Source organism: Ixodes scapularis, unplaced genomic scaffold, assembly GCF_016920785.2.
Source record: "Ixodes scapularis isolate PalLabHiFi unplaced genomic scaffold, ASM1692078v2 PGA_scaffold9__187_contigs__length_104089568, whole genome shotgun sequence".
NCBI classification, from domain to species: Eukaryota; Metazoa; Arthropoda; class Arachnida; order Ixodida; family Ixodidae; genus Ixodes; species Ixodes scapularis.
The window spans coordinates 34935126-34959244 of NW_024609884.1; the positions used below are offsets into that span (position 1 = coordinate 34935126).

General features: G+C 44.2%; 1 protein-coding gene across 2 annotated transcripts in view; it reads left to right on the forward strand.

Moving 5' to 3' along the window:
• The window catches only part of LOC8027556 (microcephalin), a 47667-nt gene that overhangs the window by 21000 nt on the left and 2548 nt on the right, over window positions 1-24119 (forward strand). For both annotated transcript variants that reach the window (XM_029975896.4, XM_029975902.4), the window contains exons 12-14: window positions 744-821; window positions 4382-4525; window positions 23102-23198. In XM_029975896.4, coding sequence (XP_029831756.2) covers window positions 744-821; window positions 4382-4525; window positions 23102-23198 — 319 coding nt within the window. The remainder of the gene's footprint in view (window positions 1-743; window positions 822-4381; window positions 4526-23101; window positions 23199-24119) is intronic.

Here is a 24119-nt window from a genome sequence, read left to right on the forward strand (position 1 = left end):
GGCATGGTTTCGGTTTCGATCGAACAGCCGTTGTCTCCGCTCGCTCAACAAAGCATGCGCAACTGCAAGCCTGCCGAAGTTGCCCTCAAGTGCATGCGAACATGATTGCACGACAGAGGCACCAGCCGGGACGCTTGCAATCAATTGTTTTATGTTTGCTTACTTTTGACGAAAATCTGGCACGTTGGGAACCAGTAAAACGGTGGCAAGCGGTTTTTCGGAATTGCTCGGCAATGCCTACAGCACTGTACGCTTGTGGGATGTCTCAGTAGTAAAAACACATGCAACGAGTTGCATCACAACACGTCGCATCAGAACATAACACAACACGAAGTGCCCTTCGTTTGTACAGCACTTAAAACAAATATTTTTATTTTTATAAGAATATTTGCTCCAAAAGCCACTTTTGCTGCTCCGAAAAACTGTCTTGGCTGCTCTAAGAGCCACTTTTGCTGCTCCCTAACACTGTTTTGGTTGCTCCAAAAACCACATTTGCTGCTCCAAAATACTGTTTTGGCTGCTTCGAAAGGTGCTCCAAAATGGCTTGGGCCAATCACATCACTTACTTGCATAAAATGGTCGAAGCACAGGATGCTTTGACCACTGTTCAGCATATCTGACGTCTGACTTTTTGGTTGGCAAATTCTGATCTCGTTGACAATGCAATGATGTTTACTCATGGTAAAGCAACATAAAAGCCCATATTATTTTACCGTTCTTACTTACCGGTATGTTGGCTGCAGGTGTACCGGTCTCTGGAATCTGGGTACTGGCTTGACGAAGATCCCTTTGAGCTGTCAGACATGTTTCCTGCTGTTCGAGTGAGTGTTGAGTGATGAACGCTGCCGATTTTTCCAAGCAAAATTACCGAGACAATGGGCCTTTCTCAAAAGCCACTCAGCCACCCCTTCCGCTGATGGCAGCAATGAAAGGCTGCTGATCACCTCCAAATTCAAAAGCCTATCAAATTAAAGAGCAGATAATGGGAAAAACATTTCTGCAGAGAGGTACATGAATGTCACCTTTGATGGACCTATTTCTAAATTACCCAAGCACCAAGGACCATGCTGCTCATGTAGTTACATGCAGTGTACACGCTGGTTTCCGCATCAATAACTGTTCTAAAGCAAAAATCTAAAACAAATGGCACTTAGCAAGTGCATTTGTCAACACCTTGTTTTGGTTCTTTGAATCATATATACAGATAAGGTGAGCGCATGTATCTACGTTCTCCTTGGTGCGTGGTTAATTTGGCGTAAGGTCTATTTACGAAATTCAGAGCATGTGATCGTGGAAAAAACACTGCTTTTGTTACTGCCATTAGTACAGATGCTTCCACTGTACAGCACCAACAGTTAGAAGGGGTTGTTATCATTTTGTGGAAGCCCTTCAACTTTCGGGTTTGAAGAAAAACTAAAGATAATGTCGGGCAACAGTTGAGAAAGTGGGAAGCCATCCACTTGAATGGGCTATCTTGATCCCTTTGCTTACTTTGCAAACAGCAAACAAATGTAGACTGGGTGCACCCTTCTGGGAAATGCACAGTGGGTGTCTCACTGAATTGTTCAATTAACATTTTCTGATTTTAATTGTTAGTTTGTACGGCTGTGAATTTTGAAGTGAAGCATTTGAATCGGCCTATGGCTTTCTTTTGCGACATACTTTGCCATATTACCAATCATCGTACAAAGAATGAGCATCTGGCAAATGAAAGGTGGCCCTTTTTTTATTGACTAATATGCATCTGTGGTTTAAGGCATACCGAAAAGAAAATTGAACTATAGCTCCCACATTCAGAAATAATTTAAACATGATCAACAAAATCTGCTAATGACAATGCACATAAAACGATCAACAAAATCTGCTGATGACAATCGCACGTCGTGAATGACAATCGCAGATCCGGTGCCTCCAGAGTGTTTGTGACGTCATGTTTAACTTCATGGGCAAGGCTACAGGCAGGCTGGCGTGGTTGTGAGCTTTGCCACTTGGTGGCCGTCAGTGTGCTGCAACCTGGCCGTTTGAGATGCCCGCTGCCCGCAGAAGTTGAATGGGTAGAGAAGGGAAATACGGTTTACCCGGGTTTCACAGCCTATGCGCGTTCAGAGCTCGGCGCCATACTTCCGCGGAGCAGCGCCGCTTTTATGGGAAGTTTGGCGTAACGACGTTTGGGAAAATCCACTAGGTGCAATATGGTAATTGCTTTATTTTTTAAATATTGGTTTGGTGTCTTTTTTTCACAAAAGTCATATTTTTTACCTACAATGTGTGAAGAAACGAAAGCGATCGCCGTAGCATGGTCGCGCAGTGCGGGTGGAATGGTGCCGTCACATACCTGAGGACGGAGGTGCAATGGGGTCAATTCGCATAGCCATCGTGGTTGGCGTAATGGATGCCACTGACGACTGCCACCAATAATCTGTGAAGTAAGTGGCTAAGCGTGGTGGAAGCTTCTAAAACCGTCCAGCATTACACATAGCAACTGGATACTGCCAAAGTGGGATTTTGCATAATGCAAGTAATGTTTGAAAATAAGTCTTTTAAGCAGACGATACAATTGCTCTCCCTTCGTTGTTCAATTCTTGGCGAGACGCCGTCTTCCCGTTGGCCCCGCGCTGCATGGCTGACAGGAAAACCTGACTTTTCTGGTCTCGCACCAGGAGCGGAGAACAGGGTTTTTCCGTAGCGGTGACGATAAGGGACAAGGTCAAAACCTCTGCAAAGTATCACCCGTAAAGCTATCGCCCTAAAGATCGGTGTCTCCGTGGTGTGGCCAGAACATGCTTGACATTTAGACAGTAAAATAGGAGATCAAATTTTGTTGTACTATCCCAATAAAATGAAGTTGAATTGCAAATAAAAGTATCTATAGATCAGGCCGAGCTCATTCTGAGAAAATGTTGAAGAAACATAGTTGAAATTGTCCCTAAATGGCAGCATCTGTTAGAAACAAAACAAACCGTGAGCGGCAAGTTATTATACATAAGAATAACTGTTTGCAATATTTTGGGATGTAAAAGGGATTGTGCTTTGAAACAAACTGCATGTGTAGGAATGAATAGGCACCTAAAATGCATTCCTCATATTTTAAGAAAGATATACTACCTATATAGAAAATATGAAACCTTAATTTTTAGCTATCCCATGCTAGACCGACCTGTACTGAGCTGGGGTTTGTGCTAATTTAAGCTTGATAACTTTTTAAACCTGTGGTGCTGAACGAAGCTAATATACAGTCGTAACAAAGCTGCGCCTGACGTGCTGTCCCTCTGGCACTTGATGAACTGAGTTCCTACTTAAACCAAATAGTTGTGGCTGGCAATAACATTTTGTTGCAACTTGGTGAAACTAGACAATTTATTATCCTATAAATCTGGGTAATAGACATGGTGTATGGATACACCGGGTGTTTCACCGAACGTCTGTCAAAACTTTCCTATGAAAACTACGGTATGCATTGCACAGAAAAATAATGGTGCTTTATCAGTCTCTGTTTAGGGACCAAATTAGTCAGGTACATGAAGTTTTGAATAATTAACTCCTGAATTAGTTTTGACTAATAAATTTTTTCATTAGTAAAATAAACATGATTTTAATTTGAAACTGTCTGGGTGCTATTGAAAACCATTAAATCTGTAAATTTTAAAAACACTTGGGAGCGCACAGGAAAGGGCGTGGTGTGCGAAAGTTACCTCTTGTGCTACGGGCACAAGGTTGGCGAAGTGAAAATTTTCATAATAAGAAACGAAAAACAATGCGGGCACATTGCAGTTGGATGCTTTTCAGCACCCACAAAAAACAAAGTATGTGCTCCAAATCTTTCTCAAATGACTGATTTAGGGGTTTTTGATGATGCCCAACATATTTTAGATTGTAACTAAATGCTTATTTTTACGAAAAAGTTAGTTCCGCAAGGTTATTGAAAATTTTCATCATCTTAAATGCCGTGTTCCTTAATAAATAGGCCCCTTGACTGTGGCATGCTGTATTAATCATGTTTCTGTGCGATGAATAATTTTTATGCAGATGTTTTTGCCGAGGTTCAGTGAAACAGCCTGTATAGCACTGCATAACCTGCGACAGTTTCATCATTGATGGCCCCTGCGAACTTTCACGAAATGACTTCATCTAAACTTAACAGGGTGAAGACTGCCTAAAGTATGGGAGCATTCTTAGGAACCAACTTTGTAACAATCGTGGTGAAGCTAACAATAAGTGTAAACTAAAAAAAAGTATGATTAAATCTTCTGAGCAGTAATAGTGTTGCATCAGAATATGTTTGTTAGCTAGCCCTCTCTTTGAAATCCCTAGACGACCTTGAAACTGTGTAGTGCTTGCCATCTGACGGTTTTTTGTGTTTCTTGATGCCTCACTCCTGCAGTTGAGCAGACTGGATCGGCAGAAGGCCAAGAAGAAACGGAACAAGAAAGGCCTGCTCACTGGAATGGGCAGCTTCTATGTGTCCCACAAAAGCTCCCCTCCGCACAGCAAAATGTGTGCCCTCATCAAAATTCTTGGTGGCGAGGTGAGGTTCCTCCAGATGCACGTGGGAGACCTTGGGTGTTGCTTGCAGTGTTGTGGAATGGGCACCCCCATTCCATTCCAGTTCCATTCTGAGGAATTAGAGTTTCTGACAATTCCATTCCTTTCAACTCCTCGGAACGGAGGCACTGGGCCCATTCCCATTCCTAGAATGGCTAAACTTCACCATTCCATTCCTCAGATTCCTAAAGGTGAAAAAATGGCCGCTGACAGCCACATCGTGTTCCTAAAAAAAGCAGCGTAAAGCTGCATGTTATCAAATGCAAAGACGACTGCAAAAGTGTGCAAAAGCATCCTCGGAGCACTCGTTCTGCTAAGCCGAAGGGTGGTGACACAAAGCACCTTTTAGCAACCTCTTGTCGACTGTCGGGTCGGCTGAACACGAAAAACAAGAACCAATGCGATGCAAAATTGCAGTTGTGCCCTACATGCGTGGAGTAACCCACAGGCTAAGAAAGATCGCAGGCAGGCAAGATATTCAGGTTGTTTGTTCAGCACCAAACAAAGCCTACTCCATGTACTGCAGGGTCAACAAAGGACATGATCAACTGACGATATGTGACATAGCCCATAGAGCACACCATGCCCCATGCGTAACGGGGGTATTTTATCATATTCCCGTCTCTTGCGGGAAGAGCTATATTGGCCAAACTGGCCGATGTATAAACGATAGAGCAAGGGAGCACGCAGCGTTGGTGCACGCAGCGTTGGTGAAGGGTACATCAGCGGGATATCTGTCGGCTCATTGCTGGACCTCTGGACGGAATGCAAAGCTCACCAGCATAACCGTCCTTCAATGGAACAAGAACCCCTTCACACGTGAAGTGCTGGAAGCCTTGGCCACTAAAGAAACATGAGAAGATTGCGTGAGCACCTCGTCGATTACGTATCACGAAAAAGGACAATATTTGCGGTTTGCTATACTCTGTTAACTGGTAGGCCAAATTTTTTTTAAAATTGCGTTTGTGTTGTAGGCAGAGTCGGCATTTTAGGTCTGCCTCACTCACCCTTATCCTCGCAGCCACACTCACCTAATCCCCTCACTCACCCTCACAGCTACACTCACCTTCAACCCCTCACTCACCCTCACAGCTACACTCACCTTCAACCCCTCACTCACCCTCATCCTCACAGTCACATTCACCTTCAGCCCTTCACTCACCCTCACTGAACCTCACGGCCCTCACGCCCCTCACTCACTCATGGCCCTCAGGCCCTCACGCCCTTCACCGCCCTCACGCACTGATACCCCTCACACCCCTCCCGCCACTCACCGCCCTGACGCCACTCACCGCCCTCACGCCCCTCACTCACTCATGGCCCTGACGCACTCACCGCCCTCACGGCCCTCACGCACTTATAGCCCTCACGCACTTACGGCCCTCACGCACTGATACCCCTCATGCCCCTCATGCACTCATGGCCCTCACGCCACGCAGGCCCGCTTCAGATGGGGCAATTTCGCCCAGAAACTGGACGTGGCAACACCAGCAACACGGGCCGCCTGCATTCACACGCAGCAACCAATTGCTGCAGTTTGCCATCATCATCATGAAATATTTTTCTTGCACTATTTAGACACCCCATTACGTGCTATAAACGTGTTTTTATACATTTAAATCTCGTTGAGATTACTAATACATCTTTCTGAAACAGTTTATTTCCCAAAACGATAAATTTCAAACCAGAACAAAGTCCTTTGTTGTCATCATCACCGGCACAAGGTATCACGTGAAAATATTGCGTCCCTGATTGGATGCAGCCGCTTCAAACATCTTCGAATTGCTCAGAGTTGCTCGCTTGTTTCAAGCCGGACCCAATCTCAGAAATTCGTGTCGATCTAAGGCACGGTGATGTAGGGAAAGCTAGGGAACAACTCACCAGCAACACCAACATTGCTGAGAAAGTTGCTCAGTACGAAGGGGGCCTCACGCACTCACCGCCCTCACGCCCCTCACGAAATCGTGGCCCTCACGCCACTCACACACTCACTTCCCTCACGGCCCTCACACTCCTCACGCCCTCATGACCCTCACACCCCTCACGCACTCACCACCCTCACGGCCCTCACTCACCCCTACGCTCGTGAATTTTCCTGATTCAGAAACTCACTCACCCTCACCTCACCCGTGAAGATGAGGGTGAGTGAGGGCCCTCATGAGTGAGGTTTGCCGAGGTATGGTTGTAGGAGGAAAGAGAAAGAGCCAAGGCTGGGAAGAGGATGAAGTGAATGTCAGTTGTTTGTCAGCGGTGTGTTTGTCCAGTCCTTTTCTCTCTGTGCTCGTTTTTTCGTGTTCAGCTGACCCGATTGCCAACATTATGTACCAACTAGCTCAACTAAAACCCATAACCTTTTGTCACTGCAGACATCATTCGCGCAATCAAGCGTAAAAGGCTTTCGAGTACCAACAGACGCCAAAATATAAAACAACCCATTTTCTTCGCAAACAAACCGTGTATACCCTCCACATATACATGGTTAGTGTGTTGTTTGTTTGATAAGGCATTAAAAATGTCTAGTTTGTGCATTGTGCAAGAAGCAATCTTGCTCTCTGCTTCAAATACTTCACAACAGCACCGATAGTGTGTTGTTAGAAGTGATGCTGTGTATACCTACCCCAAATCTCCATGCACTGCGGCGAGAACAGAAAAAAAGTGCAACCGGTATACGGCACCAGCACAAAAGACTGTACCACCTTATTATAAAACCTGCCTTAAAACATAAACTTTTACGTTTACTATACATTCAGATCATTTTTAATGCAAAAGCATTAAGTGTCTCATGGAGCGAGCCGACGTCATCAGTTTGAAGCACGAAAACGGCACCTTAAATCCTTTTTCCAAGTATAGTCAGCTCCCAGCTATGAAACCCTGGAAAAGCCTAGACACGACACGTAAATTCCCTCGATCCCAAAGGAGCGAAGTAAAGCTGATGAATTTTCGGTTTCGGTCCCATTGGCTGGTGCGCGTCGACAAGGCTCCCACTGGCCGCTGCACGTCAATTTTGAACAATCGCTCACCCAATGGCGCGGCGTGTCTGCGAGGCAGTGGCTCCACCGTTCCACGCCCAGGTCAGCGTGCCGTACGCTGCAGACGAAAGAAGGGAGCGATGAGTGGCATGCATGCTTTCGCATTCACAACTCGTAAGAAGTGCTTAGGTGTACCTCGAGCCTTTTTTTTTGTGTTCCACACAAAAACTAGAAGATCGGCTGGGTTAAAAGCAGGGAGTCGAACCGGTCATTATTCCAGTTTGGTTCGGATTCGGGTTACTTTGCATTTTGTTCCAGTTTGGTTCTGGTTTCAGGACGCTTTTGAAATAGTGGTTCGGTTACTGGTTCCACTAAGTGCGAATCAGTACTAAGCGGTTCTTGAAATTAAAGTCCACAGCTCCCAGTCATTAAAAAGTAAAGGTGAGTTAACATGGCGGCACCTTCATTAAAATAAATTACGTCACCAGAAGCCAAGCTGCAAAAATGACGACTACAAAACAAATATGTGCTTAATTTCGTTTTGTGATCTTGAATTTTTAATGCAAACACCATTCTATGAAAATTATATGGTTAGACAGGCACTTGGAAACAGTACCAGAATACAGTACTCGCATGTGAAGTCAGACAGCATGCACAGTAGGTAAAACAGCGCAGAACGACAGACTAGAGGGAAGGAACAAACACGACAGGAATGGCGCTGACTCGCAACTAATGGTTTTATTAAAGAAAACAAAAAGTAAACACGTAAGGCAGCAATCTAAGAGAGCGTTTTGAAAATACTTTTCGTTTTGTGCATTTACTTGTTCTTTATTTTCGATGTGACGATTTTTTATGGACACACTTCCTCTGCTGCTTGATCTGCAGTCAGCTGTACACATGTCCGTATTCGTCACAGTTGAAACACTGTGGTTCGCCATTAGAGTTGAATGGTGGTTTTCGTTTCAAGAGTCTGTGGGCATTTCGGTCGCTGGGCGAACCATTCTTTCCTGCCCTTGAACCGATTGCAACATTGAATCGGTGGGACGCTTCCCCGACGGCGGTGAGTTAATCGTCCAAATGTTTGAGGCACTCCAGCAGATCCTCTGGAGTAGAAAACTGGGCAACGCTCAGGCTCCGAACGAGTGCTTTATCACTGATGCCTGTAATGACATAGTCCACAATCTGAGCTTACGGAAGTTGACAAAGACGTGCCAGGCTGAGTTTCTCATGGAAATACTGCGGCGGTTTCGTTCGGCAGCTTTCGCCTCGCTTCCAGTTCCTGATATCGGCAGTGTAGGTTTACGTCTGGTGGAAAAGCCTTTTTCAGCTCCAGCTTCCATTCAAGCCACAAACGCTGGACACCGACGAGGCCATCGTACCACGTTTTGGCAATTCCTTCTAGCTTCATTAGCGCAAAACTCGCAGTCTGTATCTTGGTTGATGAGTATATCGCCGATAGTTCGTCAACTTTCTGTTTCCAATGTTCAACTGTCGGCACCGGATTCGTGACGGGGTTGAACACTGGTACCAGCTTACTGGACCCTGCAGGTCGGAACAGCTTTGAGTGTGGGAGATGCCCCCACTGGTTTAGAACCTGTGGGGGTGACTGCCCCCACTCAACCCCAGTTCCGGAGCTCCTGAGCACGTACCATACTCGCAAGCTATCCACCAAAAAAAATTAGTCAGTTGTTTAGATAGGAGTTTAGTATGCCAGAGTATGGTGACGTGGAACCCACTGTAGCTGCCCATTCAGAGTTCGTCGAGATTGAAACAGCCAGCTATACACACACCACACGTCCGAATACTTGCTCGAACGTCTGAGTTGAAGAAGAGAAAGACAGCGAGGGCCGGTCAAAAAACAATTAAAACAAAAAAATGACATAAAAAAAAAAAAAGACAACAGGCGACTTGCTCTTTCTAGAAAGCGCATACACAAAAACTTTTCTTCAAGCAGCGTCAGCTCTGGGCGCCCCTGCACTCCATCACTCATACATCGATACCTCAAACGGATGGCCATACTTTTGGAGAAGGGCACGATGAAGTGAGGTCGTCGACATAATTGTCCCCCTGGAAAATTTGAGAATGAGGGAAAGCAGCCTTGCGTCTCTTCTCCTCGCTTCGGTTCACCAGCTCGACGGTATGTAGCGAGGAGGAAAGGGAATGAGAATCGTGACATGACTTGTCTCATCTGCCTTGTCGGCCGTGTTCAATTGCGTACCTCTTTTTTGGGGGATCGGTGGCCGAGTGGGCTAGCGACAGGCCTTCACAGCATATTAGGCGATGTGGCATGGCGGTTCGCCATGCAATTGACACGAGGCCTGTGGGGGAATACTTTTCCGAGTCTGTTTGTTATATTGTGGAAGTTTAAAAGGTTCAATCAAATGTCCCAGAGTGGTTACCAACAATAGAAAAACTGTTAAATATAAATTTTTTTTAACCATGCCACGTCGGTCGGTAAGCGATTGACGGCATTTTTGCATTACTGTACTTTTTGGTTGCACTATGTCAATGTCGGCAATAAAGAAAAAAAAAAATTAAAGCCGTTTACAACTCCCTGTAACACCGGATTACAGCGCAGCTCTTGAGGAGGATGGAAGGGTACTGATGGATAGCATGGAAGGGTACTGAGGAATAGGTGGCTTCCTGAGGTCACATGACCTCAGGAGGTTGGTCACGTGACATCAGGGGGCCACATGACCGCAGGGGGTCACGTGACCTGAGGGGGGTCACGTGAGGGTAACCCTCGTGACCTTTGTGAAGATAACCCTAGTAACCCTTGTGAGGGTAACTCTCATGACCCTCGTGAGGGTAACTCTGGTGAGGGTAATCCTCGTGACCCTCGTGAAGATAACCCTTTTGAGGGTAACTAACGCTCGTGAGGGTTACCAGGATTACTCTCACGGGGTAACCCTTTTGAGGGTAACTAACCCTCGTAACCCTTGTGAGGGTTATCAGGGTTACTGTTACGAGGGTAACCCTTGTGATCCTTGTGAGGGTAACCCTCGCGAGAGTCACCCTCGTAACCCTCACAAGGGTTACGCGCGGTTACGGCAACGCCGCTCAAGCCAGAAACAGGCGCCTAAGAGCTGCGCTCTAAAATCGGTGGCCGAGTGGGCTAGCCCACACCAGCTCGGAACACATGGAGCAAAAGCTCGCACTGCAGAACCCAGGGATCCTGGGTTCAATCCCCTCCTCCGCCCGTTTCGATCTGGATGAGCATCGTACCAGCGTGTGGTCATGTACCACTAGTGTCCGGTCGTGTACCACTACGTCATAGTCCTCCTGTAAAATTCGAGAATGAGAAGTGGCCTCACTTCTCTCCTTCTCGCTTCTGTTCACCAGCTCGACGGGACTAGCGAGGAGGAGGGGGAATGAGAATAGTGATGTGACTTGTCTCGTCGGCCTCGTCGGCCGTGTTCATTCGCACACTTCTTTTCCAAAAATTCGGCGATCCGTTAGAGATATCGCTGTATGAGTGATTTTCTTGGGTTTTGCAGCGTCCCGCCTATCCCTCCAGCCTTGTGTTGTGAGCTTGAAATTTCGGTTCAGAATCCCTTTAAGGCTCTCCCAAATCACTTATAAGTCAAGCCGGGTTATATCACACTCGGGTATTTCAAATTATTGTTTATATCAAACAGTCCAAACATCCCCTTGAAAATCGCATGTAATACTAGGAGCGTTGTCTTTTTGTATCAAACTCTCATGAGGGGGGCACTCGATATAGCGAATGAAGCCCGGCCCGTTGCTTGTCTTGTGATCCGATTGCGTCAATGGCGAGCACATCGCTTGCATTGCGGTGCTGGCAGACCGCCAAGCCAGTATAGATGTGGTAAGATACGCAGCGAAAGAGCAGTTGTGAAAAAAGAAAAACAAACTGTAAAAAAAAAAAAAAAAAAGTGGAAGATGGCAAAATCAAGGGGAAGGGCATGGGCACGCACTTAGGGAGAAAGCAGGGAGTGCCTGTTCTCCCTACGTCCTTTGAAACCTCGGTATCAAAATACCAAGGTTTCAAAGAAAACAAAAAATGTTCAATTTAAAAATAAAAAATCTAAAATTATTTAATTTCTGTTTATTGCCAGCATGAACAGATTGCAAAGTGCTCAGTTTTCAAAGCCAACTAAAAGGTGTTTGTTCGGTCTAAAAATACATGTCTTACGGTTATATGTAGCTTGTAACTAATACTCCGAACGAGCAAAGTTTGAAAGAAGTTTATTATTTTTTAAAAGCGAAAAAAGTAATTACTGTAAACGACTAAATTTTCGCGAATCGCCGCGAAACATGCGTCCCGCGATCAATTCGGGCAATATGTGAACGCTACGGAAGCTACACTCGATTCACAAAAATTGGAACCCGCGAATAATTTCAAATTTTCAGCTTTGGCCCGATTTGCAAAAATTTTAGCCCGCAAAAATTAAGTCGTTTACAGTATTCAATTTAGACTAGGTGCAGCTTCATTGCACCTAGTCTCTCGTTGGGCAGGGGTGTTTGAGTTCCAAGCAGTACGACTCAAGATCGTCTTCTGAAACATGGGATATGTTTACTAAAACACTCTGAAAACAAACCATAGAATACCGCACATCCACCCATTCCACATTAAGCGCCCATTACCAAACTTGTGAGATCTGAGGAAATATGCACAGTACATTTATGTGAAATTGATGATCGGACAAGCGCCCATCCCCCATTTTTTTTAGATTATCTCCAAAGTTTGAGTGGACGCTTGCCCGGTATTTTACAGAACGTGAATATTTTTTTTTTCTTGCACTTTCAAGTTAATCATTTTCATCATATGTAGAACATTTATTTTTTATTTGCTATATAAATCAAGTAGGATAAGTTAAAAGGCAACTACGAGGCCCCACCCTCTTAGTGGTGACTTTCTCATTTCACTCATTAAAGGTACAAAGATATAACGAAAGTTGCCTAAAACACAACTTGACTCTTGGGCAGGATCAATATTCTATGGATGAATAAAGCAAATACTTAACTAGGGGGAATACAGGGCACTGCCCGAGAATACAATGGCTTCGGGGACGACAGGTTTTGCGCACTTTGAATGGCTGGATGTGTCATGGCGTTGCGGTTTTCCCCTTTAGGATCGGATGGTGAATAGCACCGTCTCTCGGTGCGAAATATTTTACTTCAATGTGTGCACGCTGTTCGGTCGCAGCGACGTAGGTCGTCTCTTGAATTTAAAAACCAGCGGACACTTCATTGGTGACTTTTTTAGAGGGCGCATATACGTAGGATGAGCTCTGTGTCAGCATTCTGTTATATAAACCGCATGCATGTAGCTTGATCAGCGGGTATCGAAATTAGTACGAGCGGTTGTGAAAGCTGCTCTGATAAGTGTGGTTAGTCGTAATCGCACTTCAAAGCAGTATGGAGCAACTAATATTAAGGAACTATGTTGACAAGAGAAGCACGTTTAGCAGGCACAGCAATGTATTGTATACTCACCGCAAAGTATTTGCTACTATGATTATCGCTAAAGCGCCCGAGAAGGCACCTGAGTAAACGACTCTATTTTCGCGAGCTTGGTATGTCGGGAATTTTTCAAACTGCTGCTTTCGGGAATGTTTGGCTGGCACAAAAGTCTGAAATCAAGAGTGGGGTTCTGTGTATTAAATAGGAGATTATTTAATTGAGTGATCCATTTCTCGCTATTTTCAAATTGCGAATAGATGGTGCTTTGCAGCAGCCCAAGGCGGCAGGAAAAATATTCAGAAAGTCGGGAATAATATTCGGTTACTTCGTGGATACTCAACATTATTCCTAATAGTCCATGCTGGCCTTTAACAAAGTTGGTTTGGGTTATTTTAGTATTTCTACAATGATAATTGAAGGTGATAACTCAGATTCCACTCATAAATGTCATACAACAATTTTTTTGTTTAAACAATATTTATTGAAAATTGAACAGATATGTACAGCTTTACATTCAACAAACGCAGATCTCTGTTTACACACACAATAACCGTGCAAACACTTTCCAAACTTTGCAGAAAAGATAAGGTCCACATCCCAGAGGAAAATAAAAAGAAATGGGGGAACAGTCGCGGACAACAGCGAATGAAACGAAGTTAGCAAACAATACAAAGATACAAATCACCCAGCAAAGACCCCTTCAACGACGAAGATCGCGCGGGGAGTCGGTAGGAACATTGAAAATGAGCCAGTGGTGGTCGCCGGCGGTGCTGAGTCCACAACAAAACTATTCTAAAAAAAAAAAAAAAAAAGTTTTAGTTGCACGTTGTTTGTTTACTTGCTTTTGTGGCGTTGGTTGGAAATAAAAAAAAAAAAGAAAAAAAAAAAAGACAGGAAAGGAATAACGTAATCCAGCTCGCACTGCCCAGTAACTCGCCCGCTGCAATCTGCTACCTGCTAGCTAGCAGTGTGTGACGCTTCTTGCTTTCGCATTTCTTTTCCCAGTGACTTTGGCAGGTTGTTTGTTTGCTCGCTGGACGAAACAGTTTAAAAGTGTATTCAAGTACTTCTTGACATACGTGTCCAGGCAGTCCTTGAACACCATGCCTTTGTTTCGAGTGTCGATCACCGGCCTCAAGTACGCCTTCAGCTGAACTCTAGTTTGGTGCAATATATCGGTGAAATGTGTGTCGAAGGCACGGCTGATGTTATCGGCTAGATGATGGGCTAGTGTCATTTTCGTATGTGAGTGTTTCTTGTTCTTCAACAGAATGTCTTTCGAGCTGTTCCATGTTTCTGATTGCAGTTGGACTTTGCAAACATGATGACAGATTTGACTGGCTGCCCACCCGGCTACATAGGACTGAGTGTTCAGTTGTGCATCTGGTCTGTCGTCCGTGCTCAGAGCACTCGGATTCCTCGAGATAGCGAAAAACCCTTTAATAACTCAGCTACAACATAAAGTGGTCGCTGCAGCTAGGGACAACAAATTGCAGATGGTCTTTTGCTGGGTGCCTAGTCATGTGGGTATACCCGGCAATGAAACTGCTGGTCGTGCCGCTTCCACATGTGCTACAAGGAAGGTTGATATTCTCGACATACCCTACCAAGACTACAAAGCGACCATAAAGAAAAGTATCAAGTGTAAATGGCAAGAGGAATGGTCCCGCGAAACCAACAACAAACTCCATGTTGTGAAGCCGATGCTACAGGAGTGGGCGAGCGCCCGTCATAGGGACCGTTTTTTTTCGAGGTAATCCTTTGTCTGTTAAGATTTGGCCACACACATCTAACACATGGGTATCTGCTTCGCCGAGAGGTCCCACCTGCATGCGAACACTGTGCAGAACCATTAACTGTAGTGCATATCCTTCTTGAGTGCCCCGCATATCACAGATACCGCCAATTCTACTTCGCCCAGTTTTTTCCTCAGCACTGATGCCTTTACATCTTGCTCTTTTGCTTGGAGATGAACCTTTTATAAATCCTACAAATGTTTTTAAATTCCTAGAAAGCACTGGACTTTTACGTCAACTTTAAACTTGCTTTGCAATTTTTAAATTTTTCATCCACATTATTTATATACAGATTCATGTCCATCCTTTTATTTTATATCACTAGAGCCCTCTTTCCTCTCTAGAAACCATTTATGAAATAGTCAGATTTTGGCGCTCTATAGCCTTAGATGCTTTTGCACCAATAAAACTCAATCAATCTGTTGTCCGTGAAGTTTTCCGCCATCTTCGTGGAGTTATCATAATCGTCTGTTGAGGCGTCAGTGTCGATTTCGAAGCCAGACTCGGATAGCTTTTCCAATTTAATTTGAGGTAACTTAATAACTTACGGTTGTTCGGTCTTCGGAAAGCGGAAGAAGGATTTTTTACTATATCGCAAAAACTTGTTTTTGCAGTCGTAGGCAGCACATGGTATGCCTGCCACCTCCAAGTATGCTCTGGTGTGTGCCCGAAGGCGGCCGTATGATGAACAAACGATGAGCCTAGCAGACTTGACTGTGTACTCAAATAAAATCCGAATAGAAATGTATACCGAGCTTCCACTTTTTCATATATTTATTAAGTATCATAAACCACATATGAAGATTTCAGATTAGAAACTCGATCGAAGGCGAGAATAGGAAATTATTGCAGACAACAGTAAAAAAAAAAAAAAAAGTTGCTGATGGTTTTTTAGATGTCTGGGCATGAAGTAGAAGACGAATCGGCGGGTGTAGCGAAGGAAAGAAAAAAACGACCAAATAAGTCAAAGCAAAATATGTGATGGTTTGAACGTCAAGTAAACAAAAGAAAGAAAAAAAAGCAAAAACAACATAAAAGCAGGAGGAAGAAAGAATGCGGTGGCGTCGCATCGCCTCAAACATAAAAAGAAAGTAGACCGAAAAATGGAAGGAGTTCCAGGACCGTACAACGGGTGCCGGCTTTTGTTGTAGAAGTCGCAGAAGACGTTAGTCCTCCCGCCGCTAACAATCGCAATTTGTGCATTGTATATAACAAGGCCGAAATCACCTTTTTTTTTTGCGCCACGACGCTCTCATCTTTTTTTCTTTTTCTCTTCCATGCGCAAGATCTGCTTTTTTTGTAAGTCCGCTTTTATTAGTTTCAGTATTAGCGTCGGATTTGCATGTGCACAATCGACTTCTTCCAGAGCATACTGACATCGCAGTGACGTACGTGGTTCGAAATTGCCTTTTGCTTCTTCATCCTGAGACGATCTTAATGGGATTAGCCAGCTCGCCTATTCGACGAAACGGTTTTAAGCAATACATACATTGATCAATAAGAACAGTAAAGTTGAAACATAGCTACGTTCTGAAAATTTTGTACATTGCCCTTTTTCAAGAAACAGGGCAAAAGTACATTCGTGTTTTGCCTGGCTTATACAAGTTCTGACAGACTATTTTCTACAGGAGAGCCCTAAAATTGCACCCTGAAAGCTGTTAACATCTTTCCCATGCGAAGAAAATGTCCTTCACTCATGAGGTGGCGCCTACTTTTTAACATTCAAAGCAGCGAATACCGTCAAGTTTTTTTCATTGGTCACCTTAAACAGAAGGAAGGAAGGAAGAAAAACTTTATTGGAAAACCGGTTGTTGCACTTATTCAGTGCATGTGCGGCTGACCCCCCGTCCAGGCCTTGCTCGGCAAGGCTGTCGGCCGCATACTGGATGGCCCACTTTTGGGCTCGCTCGTCAGGTTGGACCAAGGCAGCCAGCATCTCCCCCTCAGTGGTCAGCGGATATTTTTTCCTGGATTTTATACATTCGAACATTATATGTTTGAAAGTTCCTACTTTCTCTTTGCATACGTTGCATATAGGTTCTTTTTGAAACTCTGGTCTAATGATGTTCATCATTTTGGGTGTTGGGATTGTTTTAGTCTGTAACATTCCGAGTAAAACGCCTTCTCTTCTACTGGGATTTTTATGTGGTGGAGCATAGACTCTCCTATCTAATTTGAAGCCTCTCGTAATTTGGAACCGATGTATGGTTATTTGTTCTGAGTTTTCGCTTGTTTACCTAAGGATTTTAGTCGTTCTTTTATGTGCATATAGTTTTTGATATAGTTGCTGATAGCCATTTTAGAGTTGCAGAAGATTCCCCTGCAGTTTTTGCAGTTCACTGCTATGGCGATGCCCATCTCCTCTGCTTCTTCTATCGAGGCGTTTCTAACACTAATGGTATTTATAGCGTCGCCTTCTGTATCTATTGCTACTGCTACTTTGTGTCCGAGCTTTTTATTGTCGTAGAAAGCAGCATCTACAAAGAGTATGTCTTCTGTTTCACCGTAGGTCTTTAGCAGAGCTCTGGCTCTAGCGATAGGCAAAACCAATGCGTTCTGGAGAATTCTTATGCTTGCGGAAACTCCGAGCTCGCCAGGGGCGCTGTCATCACTTTTCACCTGCGCTTCACGGGAGTTGCCCGTATTGGCTTGCATGGTATTTGGCAATATGGTGCGCACTTGCTCCATACCACAGTGCACGAGGCATGGTTTTGAACCGAGCACAAATTTTTATTGGTGTCCTGTCGGCAGAAAGCTTCGACCGTCGGCTCTGGGGCAACGTTGCACTCGATGACATACAGCTGGTCGTGTAATTTTTTTTTTTTTTTATCAAGCGTTAAAGGGGCCCTGCAACAACTTTTTGACTGGTTTTGAATTTGCACCGAACCTGAGCGCACTGAACGTAGTAACTTAAAGAAACTTTTCTTTTCTCAAATTTCGCTTTATTTTAAAAGTTATAGGCAAATTAGAATTACAAAAACAAGCAAAAAATAACCTCCTTCATGACGTCGTAGGTCCTCGCTTGAGTGGCCGTGAATTAGAGGAGCAGTAGTGAGCTCATCGAGCGCTCATGGCTGCCGCACTCCGTGTCGACGGCTCGAGAGGGTGCCACTAAAGCACGTGTTGGATAGGCTGTATGAAGCGGGCGGCCAGGGTGGCTCGCATTGCTTTTGCTGTGCGATTAAATACTAATTCATACCTGCCAACTCTTCCGAATTTTTCATAAAATGTATGAATTGGGACTAATTTTACGATTTTACGAATCTTGCTTCAAATCCTGCAAAAAAATATATTTTTTAATTTTTTTTTTTTTTTTGTAACTTCGTTGTTGGCGGTATCTTGCACCGCCACAAGAGGACGATAGGTACCGTCCATAGCAGCGTCGTGGTTTTTACCATCCGTCTATCTGGTGGCCACGGATCGAAAACCAATCCAAAGCTCAAAGCCTTTGTTTGTGTGTTTGGCGGTGCACCGGTGCACGTTGGTTCGGCATGTTCAGACATTGTTGGGCCTCGTTGCTTCGGCCAGTTTCGAGGCGAGAAGTACGGCGTCTGTGTTTGTTGCACGTGTAACTGTAGCATTCTCCTGTTCACTGGCTTCGCGGCACAATGCCGAGCTCCAAACCTCGAAAGAGGTACTTTCAGGTGTTCCTAAAGTCCTACACGTCGAAATTTCCGTGCTTCGTGCCGCCCAAAAAGCGAGAGAAGTTTGGATTCTGTAGCACGTGCACGTGTGATGTAAGCGTTTCGCACGCTGGCCCGGCTGACATTAATCTGCACATTGCTTCGCGTACCCCCCCCCCCCCTCCCCTCCCCCCCCCCCCCCCCCCCCCCCCCCCCCCCCCCCCCCGCCGTGGCTGCGGGACTTTTACGAATTTGAAAGTCGACAGGTTGGCAGGTATGCCAATTCAGCATAACACTTCATTGGCCACAAACGACAGCAAACACGGGGTAAAGATCAGTTCAGAGCGGGAGCCACTTCGCGCTGCCATACCGCCAAATGGCCAAATCGCCAGCAAAGCCCACGCCGAAAGCCTTCGGAACGCTCGGAACCGCTCGGATCCTTGAGCCGGTGTATGACCGCAGCGCCGCCGCGTACATCTGGGACCTTTCTACGCGCGCCGTTCGTTGGCGCCTCATCCCACTAGACCTTTCTAGTATGCGCCGTTTTTTCCACCGCTTGGTGGCGGGTTTGTCGACGGGTCTTTTCTTGTTTCCGTACTTTATAAACTGTATTTGTTTCTTTTCTGATATAAAATACTGAACAAAAACTACTTTCATAAAGAATTGAAACGGTTCGCGCCACCTATATTTTGTATCTCGACTAAAAAAAAAAGCTTTTAGCGGCTCTGACCAGTAGTAAGCCCAGGACCAAAGACGTCACATATCGCGCGCTTTCGGCAACGCGGGTCGCCCTCGTCGGTGGAGGGGGTTTCTGCATCGTCCGGTTAAAATATGACGCACTGATATTTAGTTACTCTCTCCGTGCCCGCTGGCTTGCCCGAACCCCAAGAGACGTGGAAACCGCAAAAAAGGTAGACGCTTAAATATGGTTGCAGGGCCCCTTTAAGCCAAGTTTTGGCGGCACGGCGTATGTTCAAGAGCGCAGATATGTCGCTGACAAATGACTCGCGTGTCATTGCAAGCCATTTTTCAGCTTATTGAGGGGTTGTGTGAGGATACCAAGAGGCACAGCGGAGCTTTCATGATCATGGCATTTAACGAATCATCTTCATTTTCGGCGTTTGCGTCTTTTAGAAGAGGGTCGAACATTGTTGTGCCAACCTCATCCAGAAACGCTAAGCTGATGCTCTGCCGCAGTCTCTTCCTCTGATGTGTATTCTTTTAGGCCGTTGGTCACACATTCTTTTCTTTGAGAAAAATGTAGAACAAAGACTCGGAGACCTCAGTGTTTGTTGTACTGTAAACTGACTTTATTTTCGCGGTCACGTAATTTCGTGGATTTCGGGAATATTTAGCGGTCACGGCATTTTACGATTGGAGGCGATTTGCTATGTACTGATTGCGACGGAGTGATGTATTTGTGTGATCAATTTTTCTCTGTATTTTTAAATTGTGAAATTTAGTTTTTCGCAAAAATCTGTCCGTTTTAGTATTTGATGCAGTTGCTGAAACATACTTCATTTTCTAATAAAAAAGCTAAAAAAAAGAAAGAAGCATATACTGTAAACAACTTAATTTTCGCGGGCTCAATATTTCGCGATTTAGGTCAAAGCTGAAGTTTTGGAATAATTCGGGGGTTCTAATTTTCGCGATGCGGTGTGATCTCAATATAGATTCCAATGTGTTTACATTTTACCGGAATTGTTTGCGGGACCTATTTTTCGCAAATTGTAGACGATTCGCGAAATTTAGGTTTTTGTGAAAATGAAGTCGTTTACAGTATTTAAAATAAAAAACCTTAAGCAAAAAAAAAAAGTTATCGGTCATAAAAAAAATTTGTCGTTGGTGTATCCTTATCGGTAAAACGCTTTCTAGACAGTTGTTGAATGAACGAACCACGTGAGTAACTTCGATGGGGAAAGCAGGCCAGCGTGGCGAGAAGAACACCAGTTTGGCTTTCTTCAGTTTTAGTTTATACTCGCTCAGCTTAAGGGGGGACACTGGCTAGAGGTTGAACTTTTGAACTACTCAGGTGATCAGAATGAAATTAGCAGGGGAGATTTAACTTCAGATGTAGGTGTACTGTGCAAACTTTCAGCTCGCTAGAGCAACTTTACATACCTGCATAAGAAGATGCATCACTCTTCATTAAGAAATCTATGATATGCAAATGAAGCTATTAAGCACCATTTTAACTGCTTGAGTATAAAATGGGGGACGTGGGACTTTGGGCTATCTAGTTTTTATAACTTAAATGTAAATATTTCAGGAAGGGTGATTACCTCAAAATAGGAGATGCATATCTGTCCTATGTCAATTTTTGAAAACATTGTTTTTTCTCAAGGAGGACTTTAATGTAAAACAAAATAAAGTAGATAGCCCGATTCCTCAGTAAATTTCAGTTCAGAAACATCTTGATTGTGGTATCAAAATCATTTTACCTTCAAACAAAAGATTCCTTCGTATGAAATTTGCAGCAAAAAGTGGAACTGAGAAAAATGCATTCGAACATTGAACTCCTTTACTTTGTTACTGCCTCACAATGTGTTGAAAATATTTTATATCAACGTAACTATTTGGCGCATGGTTTTGAAATTTAGTGTAAGGGTGTATAATTAGTTTCTAAAACCGAAAACCTCAAAATTGAAAAATGAATTTTTTCAAAACATTTTGAAGCTCAGGCCCATGTTCCCCCTTAAAGCCGACGGTGCGGTGGGAGCTACATGCTGGCCGGACCATTCAACCGCTTCCTTTCTTCTCCTGATCCCGCTCTCTGCACGTAGGAATGGGCGTAACCACATGGGGAAAGATAGGCGTACGACTGGTCCGACGAGCACGTAGCACCCACGGCACTGTTGGTACTTCAAGTCCGAGGGAGGCTAGCATCAAGAGGGGGAAGTGGGGAAGAATGAAGGTGCGGCTTCTGCATTGCTTTTTGTGATTACTAACTGGCCGCTAGACTAACCTTTTAAAATCCTAAATAGCGACATAAAAAGGAGGGGTTCTTTCCTGTTGCAGGAAAAATGGCGAGAAGAAAATCGAGGACCAAGCTTCCTTTTTTCTGCTGGTTGGTCAGCCAAGGGGAAAGAATTTGTATTATTTACAGTATCTGAATTAAATTTTCATAGTTTCTAGTGCTTATTCTCCTCTTTATAAATCTGATTTAGCTGGTTTTTTATGTTCTGGATGCAATAGACATGCAGAAAACACCTTCTTGTGCACATGTGGGGCATGGCAACACTTAAAAGAGCATAGTAAAGTTTCTGGACTACAAGTCACACTTCCCTATATATAGCCATTTCCGCGGAAAAGTTGGTATATAAGTCGCACCTCTTTGCACAGTTCACACAATGAATTCTTTTGTTTTACTCGCATCTGTATCACGAAATCTGAGTTTCGCACAATTGGCTGGTTCACACATACCGTTTGACGCGCAACAACTTCGACGTTTCGACTCGGGAGAAATGCCCAAATCACGGCACTGCCTGGCGGGGGCAATCATTTGTTTTGCAGAAAAAGGAAGTAACATGCACAAAATGAGAAGGTAGTCGGCTTTATTCGAGTGTACACATAAGCAAACTGAAGTTTTAACGTGCCAGACACTTGTGAACCAAGCTTTGGACCAAGGCACGGAGACAACACGAGCATTAACGTGCAGGCAGATAACTAAATCTTAACATGCTTCTTTCGGTGCCACTAAAAAATCGGCTAGCCACAATTGGAGCATGGCAGAAAAAAAATTGCTCATCAAACAGAAACTAAGAAAGACGTGAGAAAAGTTTCTGCAATGGGGGCGTGTTACCTTTTAGTGTTACTGGACTGAAGCGAAAGAATACAGAAATATGGTTGAATTGGGGCAACGTCGATTACATGCTGTAAGAGCTTTATTCTCACTGCCTTTTCTATCCCGATTGAGCCTCTTCGGGGAGACAGTAAAATTTCTCGCTGAGTCAGTTATCAAAAGTGTAAAGTGCAGCCACAGCATTGCCTCCTGGAAGGGGCAACATCACCTATGGCTACATAGTTATGGTGCTCTGCGAAAGATGGCATGCGGCGAATAAATAAATGGCGCTGCACCATCAATATATCTTTTTTAAAAATGCATATAAGTCGCATTGTTGTACAAAACGCACAAAGAAAAATGTTCGAAAAAAAATGCAACTTATACACTGGATCTGATTCGCTCCTTCTGACCACCGAGAGCAATAACTAACAAAAATAATTTATGCGAGACTTGTTTTATTCTAAAATTTAGAAAAATTGCAAAACAGCATTTTTAACGGACTAACAAAAGTTTTCTCAAATTTTTTATAAGTATAAAAAAAAATATACATTTTCGCCAAACCTAGGTAGTTGCATTCTACATATTCTAAAGCATGCATGCCAAATTTGGAAGTTTTAGGGGCGAAGCTCCTTAGGGGTCTAAGGAGCTTTGCCCCTAAAAGATCCCATTTCACTTGTTACAAAAATATGTGAAACATCACCGTAAAACACCAAACCAACCAATCACCTATATTTGGAAGGTCATTGTCACGGAGCGACGAGTGGGCACTTACTCAACACGGATCTATCATCTGTGGTAAAATTTGAAATTGTCCAAACATAGGCGTATGCTCAGCATTCTATGCTCAGTTGGTTCATGGAATATACTTGCATGTGTTCGAGTCTTTGCAACCTCTAAGATAAGCATACCTGTGCACATTTGGGGTCCTGACATCTTGTTATGTTGTTGCTTGAAACCCAGCTGACCTCTTACCAGCACTGCGATGTTGCCCTGGGTCCCATTGAACCATCCAAGCGACTGCCTGGCATCACTCATGTCTCGGAAAAGTGGTTACTAGGTCAGTACTCAATTGGTTATGCAAAAACGTCTAGCAGCTGCCCGAGTTGGCCATATGGACATTTCAGACACTCCTCTTGCATGATTGTTTCAGATTTTACAGCTGCTTGTGTAGTTGTAAAGCATAAACGACTGCCTGCAGATTCGGTGCTTCTTGCTCCTCATCTACAAACTACTACTAAAGCTGCTGAGAATATCTACTATTAGATGTGGTCAATAGCACTGTGTATGTGTGTGTGTGTGGGGGGGGTACTGTGCTAGTGTATTTCTAAATTTATTACCTTGGCTTGAGAGAGCTTAAGAGATGGGGATACAAAATGTGGGGCAAATAATTTCAATTTTCATTCAATTTTTATTTTTAGGATGTACTCCTGAAAGCTAACTTGTTTTTTATATTTTAAGCGTCGACACTTGCGAAGACGTTTAATTTTTGTTTTACTTAAAGGGCAACTCCGCTCAATTCCGAAAAATTTAGGCTTCCATGTGATTCACATTCACAAAGCACTACTAAACAACTCTACGTCTAAGGATTCGCGAAATGTGGAATATTATTTGTGTAATCCTAATTTAAACATCAGCTGATACCGAAACCGAAACTTCGGTTGCGTCAGGCAACATTGGTCTCGGGTCGTCAGAGTCATGGCACGTCACGTCGAACCACGTGGTCTTGCGACGTTCGGGAGAGAGCAAAAAACCGAGCGAGGTCTTTTTTTTTTTTTTTTTTTTTTTTTGGACGCGGGCAGGTCGCTTTGCATGGCGTGGACGGTGATGGCCCGGGGGCGAGGGGGAAGGGGAGAAGACGAAAGAGGAGAAAAGGAGCGGAAAAACAGACCGATAAGCGCGCAGGGCAGCGCATCCCAGGCGCATCCGGTCAGCTAACACCGGGAGGAGAAACTCATGACGTCATCGCTCAATTTCGCTC